Raw genomic sequence first — 16,408 nt, 5'->3', positions numbered from 1 at the left:
TAATGTACCCCCTACCGTAAATGATAAGGATATTAGCAGTCACCTTGAAATTCCCCAACTTTTATAAAAGTACAAGGCCCTACAGAACAATCCCCAGCTCTGGGATTACTTTATTCACTATATAACTGCACCATTTCAATCTCAGGCTTGTTTACATTAGAACAGCCTGCAATCCATGTAAGCCTGTTGTACTACAGCTCCCAGCACTCTCACATGGGGTGCAGGGCGTTGCTAGGTATTGCAGTTACACACACACAAAACACAAGCAGTCTGGAGGAAAGGCGGGACTTTATCATTGTAGTGTTCCAGTCGCTAAGGGCCTTACAGATGGTTACAAATCACGTCTCCTCACTGTAGCTCCGCCTATCGCTCATTCTGCCCTATAGGTGGGAAAGGCGGATCAGAACGGAAGGGGAGTGGGCGTGGCCGTATCGGCTTGGGGCGTGGGTAAGGGCTAGCTGGAAGATGGGCGGAAGTTGGAGAGGGCGGGAGCGGCTAGTACCTTAGGGCGTGGCTTTGGGCGTGGCAGTACGGAGCGCTCCGACTGGTTTGCGTTGGCAGCGTGTGCGGCCGGCAGGGGGCCCTGTGTTATTGCGTAAGTTGCGTATCCCGATCCCGTAGCGCTTACTCCTCCCGTTCCAGTGCCTTGCAGCGGCATGAGAGCTAGCACAAGCTGAGTCGCTGCTCCCGCTGGGAATCGCCGCTTTTGTTATTGGGGTTCGGGCCGGAGCGCCCTAGGCCGGGAGAGAGACGGTGCTTGAGTTCGGGCAAGGAATAAGGATGGATACAAACATGGAGCGGGAGTGCAGCGCCCTGGGGGGGCTTTTCCAGACCATTATCAACGATATGAAGGTGAGTGAGTGCGGGGCCGGGGAACCTGTGGCTCCCAGGGTGGGATGGCTCTTAGCCGGCCCTTAGCTGGCCCTTAGCTGGCCCTTAGCTGGGTTTTATAGCCTCTGTGTGCCCTGTATGTACCCCCTATGGGCTCTGTGTGCCCTGTATGTACCCCCTATGGGCTCTGTGTGCCCTGTATGTACCCCCTATGGGCTCTGTGTGCCCTGTATGTACCCCCTATGGGCTCTGTGTGCCCTGTATGTACCCCCTATGGGCTCTGTGTGCCCTGTATGTACCCCCTATGGGCTCTGTGTGCCCTGTATGTACCCCCTATGGGCTCTGTGTGCCCTGTATGTACCCCCTATGGGCTCTGTGTGCCCTGTATGTACCCCCTATGGGCTCTGTGTGCCCTAAATGTACCCCCTATGGTCTCTGTGTGCCCTGTATGTACCCCCTATGGGCTCTGTGTGCCCTAAATGTACCCCCTATGGTCTCTGTGTGCCCTGTATGTACCCCCTATGCGCTCTGTGTGCCCTGTATGTACCCCCTATGGGCTCTGTGTGCCCTAAATGTACCCCCTATGCGCTCTGTGTGCCCTGTATGTACCCCCTATGGGCTCTGTGTGCCCTAAATGTACCCCCTATGCGCTCTGTGTGCCCTGTATGTACCCCCTATGGGCTCTGTGTGCCCTGTATGTACTCCCTATGGGCTCTGTGTGCCCTGTATGTACCCCCTATGGGCTCTGTGTGCCCTAAATGTACCCCCTATGCGCTCTGTGTGCCCTGTATGTACCCCCTATGGGCTCTGTGTGCCCTAAATGTACCCCCTATGCGCTCTGTGTGCCCTGTATGTACCCCCTATGGGCTCTGTGTGCCCTAAATGTACCCCCTATGCGCTCTGTGTGCCCTGTATGTACCCCCTATGGGCTCTGTGTGCCCTGTATGTACTCCCTATGGGCTCTGTGTGCCCTGTATGTACCCCCTATGGGCTCTGTGTGCCCTAAATGTACCCCCTATGCGCTCTGTGTGCCCTGTATGTACCCCCTATGGGCTCTGTGTGCCCTAAATGTACCCCCTATGGGCTCTGTGTGCCCTGTATGTACCCCCTATGGGCTCTGTGTGCCCTAAATGTACCCCCTATGGGCTCTGTGTGCCCTGTATGTACCCCCTATGGGCTCTGTGTGCCCTGTATGTACCCCCTATGGGCTCTGTGTGCCCTAAATGTACCCCCTATGGGCTCTGTGTGCCCTGTATGTACCCCTATGGGCTCTGTGTGCCCTGTATGTACCCCCTATGGGCTCTGTGTGCCCTGTATGTACCCCCTATGGGCTCTGTGTGCCCTGTATGTACCCCCTATGGGCTCTGTGTGCCCTGTATGTACCCCCTATGGGCTCTGTGTGCCCTGTATGTACCCCCTATGGGCTCTGTGTGCCCTGTATGTACTCCCTATGGGCTCTGTGTGCCCTGTATGTACTCCCTATGGGCTCTGTGTGCCCTGTATGTACCCCCTATGGGCTCTGTGTGCCCTGTATGTACTCCCTATGGGCTCTGTGTGCCCTGTATGTACCCCCTATGGGCTCTGTGTGCCCTGTATGTACTCCCTATGGTCTCTGTGTGCCCTAAATGTACCCCCTATGGGCTCTGTGTGCCCTAAATGTACCCCTTATGGGCTCTGTGTGCCCTAAATGTACTCCTTATGGGCTCTGTGTGCCCTAAATGTACTCCCTATGGGCTCTGTGTGCCCTGTATGTACTCCCTATGGGCTCTGTGTGCCCTGTATGTACTCCCTATGGGCTCTGTGTGCCCTAAATGTACTCCCTATGGGCTCTGTGTGCCCTGTATGTACCCACTATGGGCTCTGTGTGCCCTGTATGTACTCCCTATGGGCTCTGTGTGCCCTGTATGTACCCCCTATGGGCTCTGTGTGCCCTGTATGTACTCCCTATGGTCTCTGTGTGCCCTAAATGTACCCCCTATGGGCTCTGTGTGCCCTAAATGTACTCCTTATGGGCTCTGTGTGCCCTAAATGTACTCCTTATGGGCTCTGTGTGCCCTATATGTACTCCCTATGGGCTCTGTGTGCCCTATATGTACTCCCTATGGGCTCTGTGTGCCCTATATGTACTCCCTATGGGCTCTGTGTGCCCTATATGTACTCCCTATGGGCTCTGTGTGCCCTATATGTACTCCCTATGGGCTCTGTGTGCCCTATATGTACTCCCTATGGGCTCTGTGTGCCCTATATGTAGTCCCTATAGGCTCTGTGTGCCCTATTTGTAGTCCCTATAGGCTCTGTGTGCCCTATTTGTAGTCCCTATAGGCTCTGTGTGCCCAGCTGTAGTCCCTATAGGCTCTGTTTTTCCCCGGGCTGTAGGCTCTGTGTCCCCCTGCTGTAGTCTCTTTAGACTGCCTGAGCTGTAGTGTCTTTAGGCTGGGGCAGTTTGCTGTAGTCTCTTTAGAAAGAGTGCCCCACCTGTAGCCCCTATAGACCCTGTGTGCCCCGGCTGTAGTCTCTCTCTGCTGTGCCCCGGCTGCAGTCCTTGTAAGTTTTTTCTACCCCCCATTTGTAGTCCCTGGCCGGCTCTTTCTGCCCCAACTGTAGTCCTCACTGGCTGTATCTGCCCCAGCCCACCCCCCGCCCCACTTGCAGTTTATCTTTCTGTTTGCTCTCACTTACAGTTTGTACCTGCCCCAGACTTCACTTGTATAGTGTATCTGCTGCATTAAACTTCACCCGCATACCCCTGAATAAACATGTGTATGTATGTAACCCCCAGGGGTTAGTGTATCTGCTGCAGTCACTCCTGTGCTGTATGGGACCTGCTGGGGCAGTTTGCGGGCCCCATAGGGTACGTTAAACGTGTTATTTCCTTAGTAGGGTGTGACAGTTTATATGTTCCCCCAGGTAAAAGGGCATATAGCTTGGTAATCCCCCCACCAATATGAGGACAGCGGCCAGCGGACAGCTGTATCTGCCCCCACAGGATATGCGCTGGCTGTATTTTCCCCTACACAGGGTCTGCGCTGGCTCTATCTGCCCCCACACAGGGAACCTGTTGTTACCGATTGGCTGGATCTTATAGAATAGGATACGATGGCACTGTTATACCCGGGGGAAATGGTACTGTGTGGGTACTGGATCATTTGATATTGGGCTTTACTGGTACTTGCTACTGATTGTCCCATTGGTTACCAGACTCGCACACATTCCGATCTCAGTTTGGCCGTCCATCTGTTTTTCCCTTTTTTTATGGGTTTTGCATTCCTTGCTCCTAACATGTCATATTGAAATTCCTGCTCTTTCTGGCGCTTTACTTCAACCATAAGGTGAAACCCTATGCAACGTGTGACTGCAAGGGGTGCTGGGAGTTGTAATTAATTATTATCTCCAGAGATTCAGATTTACTTATATTTAATTATAGCTTTATAAGATACTGCGCCTTTACTCTTACCAACCAATTGGAGCTTTGCTTTCAGTTTATCACTTAGCAGTAGGCCGATAAAATCCAATTGCTGGTTGGTTGCTGTGGGTAAGGGCAATGGTGCACCATGTGGCACATGACTTGGGATTTTGTTATAGAGATTAGTGGGGGGGGTGGGGGGAGCGTTCAAATTCCTATGGAGACTGATAGGCCGTGGCCAGACTAAGATTTATTTTAAGTGGGTGGAGCCAAAAAAGGATCTGATGGAATTACATGAGTTTTGTTTGAACCTGATTGGACATTGGCACGGTGAGGTGGACAAACAAATTTGCTGCTGCCAAATGGTTAATGCTTTGGTGACATTGCAGTGTTCTTATTTCTCTCCACTGAATCCTCCTCTGTAACTGGGGTTTATATGTAAACAATGGAAACTATGAGCGTCTCTTGTATAGAGGGTCACTAATCCCACCATTAATCTTCCAGAAATTTCATTTAAAGTCATTCCGACACATCTTTGTCTTATATTTCCCTAATCTGGGGATATAGGGGTACTGCTGTTTCTGTTCCCTCCCCAAAATGCTTCCATAATGCCTTTAATGCGTTTACGGGATGCTGCTGCTGCTTCTTCTCGATCCTCCAAAGCTGTATTCATCCATTAGCGGCCAGTCCATCACATGACTTTGGGGGGCACTGCGGAAATGTAGAGGATTGGAGTGTGCTGACACCCACACTATGGCGGCCAGGTTGGTGGATCCCGTTGAGGACGATAAGACGACTATAAGTAGTCGTTTTGCCAGGAAGGAAGTATCTAAAGTCACATGATTAATGGGCACTAAATCTCCATGCAAGCAGTAAAAAAAAGTGCCTGGAACTGAGAAAGTGATTTTTTTTTTAAACACTTTTGGAACTGACTACAAAAATGTGGTTTCCCAGCGTCTGACAAAAGGTCCTGCTGCCTTGGCCAACCCTCTGGACTAAGAACACGTGGAGTTTCTCGTTGGCTGAAGAACAAGTTGGCCACAAGTCTATAAAGGTTGGGACCTGAGGAAGGACTTGGGCATATAAGCACATCTCTAATATCCCATCCGAGGCCCATTGGCTTCCCTTCTGGGCACCTTGTTCCTAAAACTTACGCGGCATCTGTAGTGCCGATCACAAACAGGCCGTTACAGGGGAAGATTCTGTTCTCGGTCTAAACCATTTACAGAGCAGAGAGCAAACTTGAGATAAGGCGGCATTTGCGGGTGACATTTATCACGGGTGCAAGATCATAAGGCGGGAGAGCAGCTGGCACGGCCTGAGCATTTGTTGTCGGTCGGTCGCACAATGTTATGGTTTCCATCAGAAAACGAGCGTAACTCTGGCCTGGCCTCAAGGACGGAGTGGGGGTCGCTCTCTGGGAACTTCTTTCTTTAAGTAGGGAAGTGTGATCCGTGGCGTCCTAATTGGCTCATGGGAGTCATCGACTCTTACATTGATTGCTGAGCTCCTGCGGAGATTATATATCATTCCCATCAGTCCCTGCCCCAGTGAGCTTACAATCTAAGGTCCCTATCCCATTCCCATCAGTCCCTGCCCCAGTGAGCTTACAATCTAAGGTCCCTATCCCATTCCCATCAGTCCCTGCCCCAGTGAGATTACAATCTAAGGTCCCTATCACATTCCCATCAGTCCCTGCCCCAGTGAGATTACAATCTAAGGTCCCTATCACATTCCCATCAGTCCCTGCCCCAGTGAGATTACAATCTAAGGTCCCTATCCCATTCCCATCAGTCCCTGCCCCAGTGAGCTTACAATCTAAGGTCCCTATCACATTCCCATCAGTCCCTGCCCCAGTGAGCTTACAATCTAAGGTCCCTATCACATTCCCATCAGTCCCTGCCCCAGTGAGATTACAATCTAAGGTCCCTATCACATTCCCATCAGTCCCTGCCCCAGTGGAGCTTACAATCTAAGGTCCCTATCACATTCCCATCAGTCCCTGCCCCAGTGAGCTTACAATCTAAGGCCCCTATCCCATTCCCATCAGTCCCTGCCCCAGTGAGCTTACAATCTAAGGTCCCTATCCCATTCCCATCAGTCCCTGCCCCAGTGAGCTTACAATCTAAGGTCCCTATCACATTCCCATCAGTCCCTGCCCCAGTGGAGCTTACAATCTAAGGTCCCTATTGGATAATAATGATGCCTGGCAGAGAGAGAGAGGAGCACATCAACGCACCCACATGCCGCTCATCTGATGGGTATTGTGCTGATTTTCGGGCAGGTATCTGTCGGGCAGGCTGCCACAAGGTCCCGTTACATGGCCCAATAAGCTCATAGTAACCCACTTGTTGGTACCTGGCGCGTGTAATAGAGCCACCCTGTCGGACGTGAGACCGCACATCATAGAGACTTCTTTTTACATTTCCCAGAATGGGCGTCTGTGTGACGGAGATGGTCCTATTTTTTTTTCCAGTTGAATCGTAAATAATATTTACATGCAGCGAAAGGAACCCCCTTCCTTGTGGAAATGAGTAAAGAGAGGGAATTATTTCCCCGTTGCACATCTCTCCGTGTGTGTAGGGTGCAATCTTTCAGCCGCTGCCCCTGGGGTAGTTCCCCATTCCCCATGTGCCATTGCTCTTGTCTAAATGCCGCCTGGTCTTTGGGGGGCCGCTGACCCCAGCTACCATGAAGCTGAATAGAAACTGAGCACTTGTGATTCTCTTTAAATCAAGAAGAAATTACTTATTGCTCTTAAAGATGGGCAAAAAGGGGCTGAAAAAGCTGCCACGTTGCCCTCCGGCCTCCAGGCAGTTGGTGGCTTATTGTCCGGTGTTTGAGGTCCTCCCAGCAGTTCCTATTGGACAAGCTCATTGACGGGCCCTGCCCAACTCCATTATGATCAGATCATTTGCCCGACTTGGCCAACTACTAGATTAAGTTTGGTATAATGTGGCCAGACACATGCCAGCCAAGTATGCTCTACCCCTGCCCGTCCCATGTACCGGTATGAATTGGGCAGGTTTATAATTCCGTTGGCCAAGGGGTGCATTCAGGTAGTCCTGCCTGGGTGCACAATCCCGAGGCCAACCATCAGATCAGCCCTAATGCACCCTGCCCGTGGGTGCCCAAGAGTTACTTGTTTAGGGCCCTCGAGTCATATGGCTACCTATGTATATGGAGATTAAGTCTGCTTGTGTAGCTGGATTCCTCCCTATTTGTACACTAGGGCTTTGCACACTGTTAATAATCCACCTCTCTTGCCCTTCTGAGAGCCTGTGACCTCTAGACATAAGGGGTAAGAGAGTGCAGCAATCAGGCAGTTGTGCAACAGAGGTCAGGCAGACGCTCGCACACACGCACTCCTACTATCTCATTGGTTTGCACTTGTGTAGTTATGGGCCTATAACTTCTGCATGAACCGGGCCAGCCTTCCCTTCTTTAATAATATGGTGCACCACAGTGCAGTAAGTGAAGCCTGCTGCTTTGCATGGGTGTTACTGGGCAGCCAGTAAATGCCATGGGAGACCCCCGGGCCTGGGGTCCTGTCCCTGTTCCTGTCTTTGTGAGACAGAGGGCAGAAGCTTAGGTAGGACTGGAAAAGAGCAGAATTGCAATATAGGCAGATAAGGGTGATTTATGGGCTGATAGGCAGAGGGGGGGGGGTAGGTGGCTCCGTGCCACCCATGCTTTCATCCTGAAGGCCTGTTAATAAGTTTCCAAGAAGACAACTAAATAAACTCCTGATATGGTTCTGTCTACAAGTCTTATTGGCAGAGAGGCACTTTGCATATCTCAATCAGCCGCGTTCCGCTCCACCAAACGCTTCTCAAGAAGGCCCAGCTTCCTGCGCCGCCTCTGTAACTGGGGGGGCTGGTAGTTCAGCTGGTTCCGACTCCTGACACAGTGTAGCAGAAGCTAGCTCTCCTTCAGCCCAGCTCTCCTTCAGCCCAGCTTCCTGCGCCGCCTCTGTAACTGTGGGGCTGGTAGTTCAGCTGATTCTGACTCCTGACACAGTGTAGCAGAAGGTAGCTCTCCTTCAGCCGAGGTTCCTGGGCCGTCTCTGTAACTGGGGGGGCTGGTAGCTCAGCTGGTTCCAACTCCTGACACAGTGTAGCAGAAGCTAGCTCTCCTTCAGCCGAGGTTCCTGGGCCGTCTCTGTAACTGGGGGGGCTGGTAGCTCAGCTGGTTCCGACTCCTGACACAGTGTAGCAGAAGCTAGCTCTCCTTCAGCCGAGGTTCCTGCGCCGCCTCTGTAACTGGGGGGGGGGGGGGGGGCTGGTAGTTCAGCTGGTTCCGACTCCTGACACAGTGTAGCAGAAGCTAGCTCTCCTTCAGCCGAGGTTCCTGCGCCGCCTCTGTAACTGGGGGGGCTGGTAGTTCAGCTGGTTCCGACTCCTGACACAGTGTAGCAGAAGCTAGCTCTCCTTCAGCCGAGGTTCCTGGGTCGTCTCTGTAACTGGGGGGGCTGGTAGCTCAGCTGGTTCCGACTCCTGACACAGTGTAGCAGAAGCTAGCTCTCCTTCAGCCGAGGTTCCAGCTGCCGCTGTCTCTTGCATATGGTGTAGGTCTTGTTTATAAACTGGATATTTGCTAAATTGTTTCGGTAGTCAGCCAGCACCAACTGTTTGATCAAATCATCTTGTAACTGCTGGTTCTCCATAACGGCTTTATGTAGCGTGGTTCCCACAGCCCTCGCACAGCAAGTGACCCATGGCCGACCTTGCAGTTATGTGCCTGTGTATCTGTGTGAGATAAACCACTCACAGGGGCTCTTCCCCACTCAATTGCCTCTTTAGATACGGCAGCGCTTCCCTCTGTGTCTCTTAAAGTTACAGAGCCGTTACATTTGGCATCGGGGTGCTCACTTACCCCTTTGTGTCCACGTAAATGCCGTAAGGATTTTTCAGCTGATTAAAATTATCCAAGTCTGGGGTGAAGCCACATTTCTCCATGTAAAGCATGGTATTTATAACTTTGTCACTTATAATACTGCTATGAACCAGTGTCCCCTGTACTAAGCACAATTCAGCAGGAACAGCCCCCTAAGTTTGCTCATAGCCTGTACAGAGAGATACCATAAAACTATGGCACATAGGGATTCCCCTGTACTAAGCACAATTCAGCAGGAACAGCCCCCTAAGTTTGCTCATAGCCTGTACAGAGAGATACCATAAAACTATGGCACATAGGGATTCCCCCTGTACTAAGCACAATTCAGCAGGAACAGCCCCCTAAGTTTGCTCATAGCCTGTACAGAGAGATACCATAAAACTATGGCAGCATAGGGATTCCCCTGTACTAAGCACAATTCAGCAGGAACAGCCCCCTAAGTTTGCTCATAGCCTGTACAGAGAGATACCATAAAACTATGGCACATAGGGATTCCCCTGTACTAAGCACAATTCAGCAGGAACAGCCCCCTAAGTTTGCTCATAGCCTGTACAGAGAGATACCATAAAACTATGGCAGCATAGGGATTCCCCTGTACTAAGCACAATTCAGCAGGAACAGCCCCCTAAGTTTGCCCATAGCCTGTACAGAGAGTGGGGCAGATGCAGCGCCATTGCTGTGTTTGTGAGCAGAAGGGCACATTATGTAACAGAACAATTAGGGCTGTGTTTAAAGATAAATATTGCTCCAAACCAGAGTATCTTTGGGAACAGTGAGTGTTCAGGTTAGTGAGGGCGCATGTTGGCACTTGCGTGTATATAAGGGCTTGGAACACCCTGTCCTGTCACGCTGGCGCACTGGGAGCCCAGAGGGCTGTGAGTCGGGATCAGGGAGAAGCAGCTTGGCACTGTCTAGTAATGGGGGCAAAGCAGCCAATCAGCAGTGAGCTTGAACAGGTTTGGTGGTGTCCGTGCTACAAATGCTACTTTGTGAGAGCACAGCCTGTGCCATGTTACTACCTTTGTGCTCAGTAAGGTGGGTGCAACCGCATGATAGTTTGGGCGTAACTGTCAGCTGAGATTCCATAATGTTATAGTTCCACACATACCAACTGTTAGCTGGGGGGCGGTGCCGGCCTATAGAACAGGTGGCACAGCCCCCCTTTCCCACTCACTGCAGCTGGGGGCAAACACAACTGCGCACTGTCAGTAAGGCCGGGCAGACTCTGGCCTAACGGGCAGGGAGAAGCGGCTGATTTGCAGTTCAGCGCAGAAATGAAAGCAGGAAGTAGTGTTCTGGCTATTATGTTAGGCATCTGCTCACTCCAGCCTTTATAGATAACTAACTATATTGCAAATATGTTTTATTTTGCACAGTCTGTCTATTTTACCCAGTTTCATTTTTACAGTGAACTGTTCCTTTAAGACAGAGTCTGCAGTGTATCTGCCCCCCTACCGTCCCTCTCTAACAGCTCATTGGTGCAGCTCTCCCCCATCAGCCTGCATAGGCACCTACCTAGCCTGCTTATTGGGGCCGGGGGTCAGACAGACGGAGCGGCCCGATGATATTCCCCAGCACAAGGTGGCCATATTGGGCAGAGAGCTGCCTGATTGGCCGGCATACGACTCCATTGTCTGTATCTGCTCGGCATGAACTGCCGTATTTGGTTTTTTTTTATTTGCCCTTGATTTTCCCTTTTCCTCTGTATTTTTGATGCTGAAATCTCAGTGTTACCCCGGGGCCTTCCAGCCATAAATAAATAAATCCCGCCCTGGCTGCACCGACGGGGACCCTTTATACGTGTTGCCGCCCTGTTGATTGTACCCCGAGCCGGCGATTGTTCCTGCCCATTGTTTGGCTATTGTGGCCGTCGGATCCTGCAGGCTGTGTTTTCCCTCCATCCTGACAAACCTGCTCCGGCCCGGTGCTGCCTTCCCTCCGCCACCGCCTCCTCGCTAATCACAGCCCCAACGCCTACTGGGGAGATAGGCCAGAGAGACCAGCCCTTTGTATCAGTGCTTTATTACCCAGCTCTCCTGGGATGGGGGGGTTATAAAGTGAATTTAGGTTATCCTATTTTTAGCAACTTTCAATTAGTCTTCATTTTTTATTTATAGTTTCAATTATTTGCCTCTTTCCAGCTGATAACTGGGGGGGTCGTGTGATTGTTATAGCTACATTTTATTCCCATAGCCCTCTCCTATACACCTTCCAGTCTCTCATTCTTACCAGAGCCCTGGTTGCTACGGCATATGGGGACCATAGAAACCACTTTTGAAATTGGAGAGGGGCTGAACAAAAAGCTGGTTTAAAAAAAAAAAAAAACAACTTAAGAAACCACTATAAGACAAATTGCAAGCAAGTTTATGAAGAATATCATTGTCTGCACCATACTAACACCATAGAACTACCCGGCACTTTAACCCCCACCCATTCGCACGCGGTAATGCAGCCGGGGCCATTATTGGACATGATAATATTCCTAAGTAAAGGGGAAGTTTTCCTGCTGTGTGGGGATGTACGGCTGCTGGTGTGATGGCGGAACTGTTGGAATCATCAGTTAAATCCAAAGTTCTCTATTCGTTGTCAGGGCCCTGCCGTGTTTATTTAGAGGAAACATGTGCTTCACACGCCAACGCTAATGTAAATGCGCATGTAACATATGGGCACTGGCTACGTTAACTACAGGCTATGAGCAAACTTAGGGGGCTGTTCCTGCTGAATTGTGCTTAGTACAGGGGGATAACTATGCTTCCATAGTTTTATGGTATCTCTCTGTACAGGCTTTGAGCAAACTTAGGGGGCTGTTCCTGCTGAATTGTGCTTAGTACAGGGGAATCCCTATGCTGCCATTGTTTTATGGTATCTCTCTGTACAGGCTATGAGCAAGCTGAGGGGGCTGTTCCTGCTGAATTGTGCTTAGTACAGGGGAATCCCTATGCTGCCATAGTTTTATGGTATCTCTCTGTACAGGCTATGAGCAAACTTAGGGGGCTGTTCCTGCTGAATTGTGCTTAGTACAGGGGAATCCCTATGCTGCCATTGTTTTATGGTATCTCTCTGTACAGGCTATGAGCAAGCTGAGGGGGCTGTTCCTGCTGAATTGTGCTTAGTACAGGGGAATCCCTATGCTGCCATAGTTTTATGGTATCTCTCTGTACAGGCTATGAGCAAACTTAGGGGGCTGTTCCTGCTGAATTGTGCTTAGTACAGGGGAATCCCTATGCTGAATAGTTTTACCGTTACACTTGGAGCCGCTCAGATGTGGGACTGTAATGTTACTTTATCTGAGGAAATGGACCCCGTTAGTGGCTACACAATGCCGTACAGTTATTTTCTGGATCCATCTTCCTTATATTGTTTTCTGTTTCCTCTCTCTGTCTCGGCCTATGAGAGTGCAGCCATGTCATATACCCGGTGAGTGCACCCAGAGTGCCCCCCATGATGCTGGGTGAGGGTAGAGACAGAGGGGCTCTGTAATGGCAGCCTAACACCAGCGCTAATGTGCAGTTCAGCGAGGCAGGCCCTGGGAACCATTGTATGTATGAATAGATTTTCTGTGGATTCATTTTCATCCGGCAATATGGCAGCTCCCGCGCTTTAAAGGCCAATAAGCAGTTAATGGCTTGAGTGCAAACAAACTGCCAGCCTGTGTTTGAATGCCAGGTGAAGGTAAATGTTACTTAGGAGAAGGGTGTAAGGGAGTTGTACACGCCGTGGGGCCTGTGGGAGTTGTTCAGCTCTGCGTGGCACTTAATCCCCTTGGCCGGGCTCATGAATAAACCGCTGCCATTTAGGGACCTGCGTGTACATGTGGGAGCGGAATGTGCCAACACACGGGGGGCCCCGCTTCCTACTGGCGCTTTGGTACCGCCCGGCTCTTTCAGGTGCTGCCCTCCTTTCTTGGGGTTCACCTTGGGGGTCCAAATCATTTCTACCAGTCAATTAATGCATTCATTCTTAATCCTTTTAATGAACCCCTGGGGCGATGCAGTTGACTGGCTGACTGCCATATAGCTTGGCTCTAAAATGCCAGTTTGACCCTCCCTGTCTCTGGGATTGGATGATCTTATGGAGCAGGCAGTTGCGGGCACAGTCAAGTGTGGTGATTGTGGGCACAAGGGAGCGGGGCGGCTGCGGGCACAGGGGAGCGGGGCGGCTGCGGGCACAGGGGAGCGGGGCGGCTGCGGGCACAGGGGAGCGGTGCGATTGCGGGCACAGGGGAGCGGGGCGGCTGCGGGCACAGGGGAGCGGGGCGGCTGTGGGCACAGCTGTTTGCACCAGATACCGTTGCTCCCTCCTTCCCCGGCTGCTGTTCCACTGGACCCCCCCATAGAAAGCTCAGGCTTTGGTGTTGCTGCCCCCAGGAACATATGGCCGACAGACAGCTGGCCTGTGCTGAGAGAGGGCTGTACTTGGCATCGGAATCCCTTCATCCTATCCTTCATCCTATCTCTGCCGTATAAAATCCCCTTGCTCGTAGCGCCCCTATAACTGCCCGACCATACTGTGTGGGGAATTTCCAGGTGATTGGCAGGATCAGAGGGCCACCATGTTCCATTCATTAGCGGATTGGGCCCGGGCACGCACAGTGTATTTGCCCTTTCCCTGGGGCTGGGACGGTATCAAGGTGAGCGGAGTTGGCTCCATGCCACTGGGTTGCACTCTGTACCGCGGGGTGGGCAGGTAGGCTTTTGTGCCCCCCCCCCCAAGCTTTGAAGCCAGGCAGAGCCCAAGCCACATTCCTGGAATACTGGCCTTCAGCCTGATGCTTCCCAACTGCTGCTCCTGGCTTCTCCCTCTCTGGCCAACGGCACTGGGAGATCTGCCCTGAGAGGGGAAAAGGGCAACAGTGTCTGTAAAAGGGGAAAATGTGCAGAAGTACAAAATACAAATATACAGAATAGGAATGTAATGCGCTCTCGGCTATATCATTATACTGTACTGGGAAACCGTATGGCAGCTCCCACCCCTGTTTATAAATACTAATCTGACAAGGAAATGCTCTGTGCATTCAGTAACCTTTGCCCCCGGTCTGTGTAATAGAAAGTAACTGGAATGTATAAACTGCTGATAAACACAGATTTACAGGCAGCTTTTGCCAAAATAGAACATTTTCCCCAGTAATTAACCGGCCGGCCAAGCGCTGCCCAGGGGCAGATCTCACTGAGCCCCTTTCATGCATTCTTACTGATTTAACCAAAGCACAAATCATTTCCCAGCTATTTGCCGGGGTCACTGGGAAGTGTCCCCCATGGGTTCCTTCTGTGCATCGTTACACGGGTCAGCGCTCTCACTGGGTCTGGGGCTCCGATGGGAAGTTCTGGGGGCTGGAAGGATGTGGGGACAGGAAGCACTTGCATTACAGAACAATTAGCATTCCCTGCTGTAAGCCACATTGGGCCACTAACTGCTGCACTAGTACCATAGGGAGCACAGTGTTGTACTAAACATGCACCATTCTTAGGTACTCTATTACCTGCTGAGGGTCCCGGGAGTCCCCTCTGGGAAGGGACTGGGGCTGTGGGAGAGATGGTGCCTATAGTAGCAGTGGGGGGATAATAGCCTCTGGGAAGGGACTGGGGCTGTGGGATAGCAGGTATAGTAGGGAGAGATGGTGCCTATAGTAGCAGTGGGGGGATAATAGCCTCTGGGAAGGGACTGGGGCTGTGGGATAGCAGGTATAGTAGGGAGAGATGGTGCCTATAGTAGCAGTGGGGGGATAATAGCCTCTGGGAAGGGACTGGGGCTGTGGGATAGCAGGTATAGTAGGGAGAGATGGTGCCTATAGTAGCAGTGGGGGGATAATAGCCTCTGGGAAGGGACTGGGGCTGTGGGATAGCAGGTATAGTAGGGAGAGATGGTGCCTATAGTAGCAGTGGGGGATAATAGCCTCTGGGAAGGGACTGGGGCTGTGGATAGCAGGTATAGTAGGGAGAGATGGTGCCTATAGTAGCAGTGGGGGGATAATAGCCTCTGGGAAGGGACTGGGGCTGTGGGATAGCAGGTATAGTAGGGAGAGATGGTGCCTATAGTAGCAGTGGGGGGATAATAGCCTCTGGGAAGGGACTGGGGCTGTGGGATAGCAGGTATAGTAGGGAGAGATGGTGCCTATAGTAGCAGTGGGGGGATAATAGCCTCTGGGAAGGGACTGGGGCTGTGGGATAGCAGGTATAGTAGGGAGAGATGGTGCCTATAGTAGCAGTGGGGGGATAATAGCCTCTGGGAAGGGACTGGGGCTGTGGGATAGCAGGTATAGTAGGGAGAGATGGTGCCTATAGTAGCAGTGGGGGATAATAGCCTCTGGGAAGGGACTGGGGCTGTGGGATAGCAGGTATAGTAGGGAGAGATGGTGCCTATAGTAACAGTGGGGGGATAATAGCCTCTGGGTAGGGACATATGACATAGGCCTTGCTAGTTTATTTCAGGTCGAACTTCCCCTTTAATGGGTTCCCTGCAGGGCTCGGAGCCCAGGCCCCAGTCGCTCACATTCCTCTCTTTGCTCCGAATTCTGCTTATTTTCAATAAATTGCTCTCAGTTGACAGGAACGCTGAGTCCGGCCGTGCCAGATCTGATTGCTTCCCCAGTGCTGCGAGACAGTTTGGCTTGGGTCGGTATCTGTCGCGCTTCTCGGGAGCGATGAGACAAATTGTTTTTCCAGCCGCGTGACCAGAGTGTGATGGCGCAGAGCGGTGCCGCCCCGTGGCGCAATATCTAGGCTATGGGTGATGCCCAATAATAGTGCCGGGATCTTCTATGGCCGCTTATACCTACAGCACTGCTGCCTGCAGAGTCCTGAGTAGCAATTACAGCCAGCTGGGCACAGGCCTCTGCAGTGCTGAATATTAGGGCGCCCCCTGGAGGTGGCTGTACCCTGGCTGATACTCTCTGGCCTGGGATTGGTGGGATATTGTGTCCTTGAGGGGAGACACTTGCCTTACTACTCACACATACTTCACATACCGAGAAGCAGTAATCCGAGTAGTGCAGCCTGTGTGCATCTGTCCTGCCCCCGAGCACTCTGTCTGGGGCAAAATCTGCATTTGACCCCCTTCCTGCAGCTCTGGGGGGGTGTGGGGGTCTCCATAGAAATATAATGTACCAAGGAGACATTAAAAATATCCCTGTCTCTTTAAAGGGATTGGTCACTTTAGAGTTAACTTTTAGTGTGAGGTAGAGAGTGCTATTCTGAGGAAATTTGCAATTGGTCTTCATTTTTTATTACTGTTTTTCCGTGACTTTTTGTTCATCAGCTCCCCAGTTTGGAATTTCAGCAG

General features: G+C 51.5%; 1 protein-coding gene across 4 annotated transcripts in view; it reads left to right on the top strand.

Moving 5' to 3' along the window:
- The first annotated feature begins 516 nt into the window (after positions 1 to 516).
- Positions 517 to 16,408, top strand: part of mtss1.2 (metastasis suppressor 1, gene 2) — a 46,130-nt gene continuing 30,238 nt past the window's right edge. Inside the window, exon 1 of one of the 4 annotated variants that reach the window (XM_031894861.1) lies at positions 517 to 852. In XM_031894861.1, the coding sequence (XP_031750721.1) occupies positions 781 to 852 (72 nt within the window). In that variant the 5' untranslated portion in view covers positions 517 to 780. The remainder of the gene's footprint in view (positions 853 to 16,408) is intronic. The other 3 variants (XM_031894858.1, XM_031894860.1, XM_031894859.1) reach the window with 3 other exon arrangements.

The sequence above is a fragment of the Xenopus tropicalis genome, chromosome 10 (assembly GCF_000004195.4).
Source record: "Xenopus tropicalis strain Nigerian chromosome 10, UCB_Xtro_10.0, whole genome shotgun sequence".
Taxonomy (NCBI): domain Eukaryota; kingdom Metazoa; phylum Chordata; class Amphibia; order Anura; family Pipidae; genus Xenopus; species Xenopus tropicalis.
Note: the sequence above shows the minus strand (reverse complement) of the source record. Positions and strands in the feature narration are given on the sequence as shown.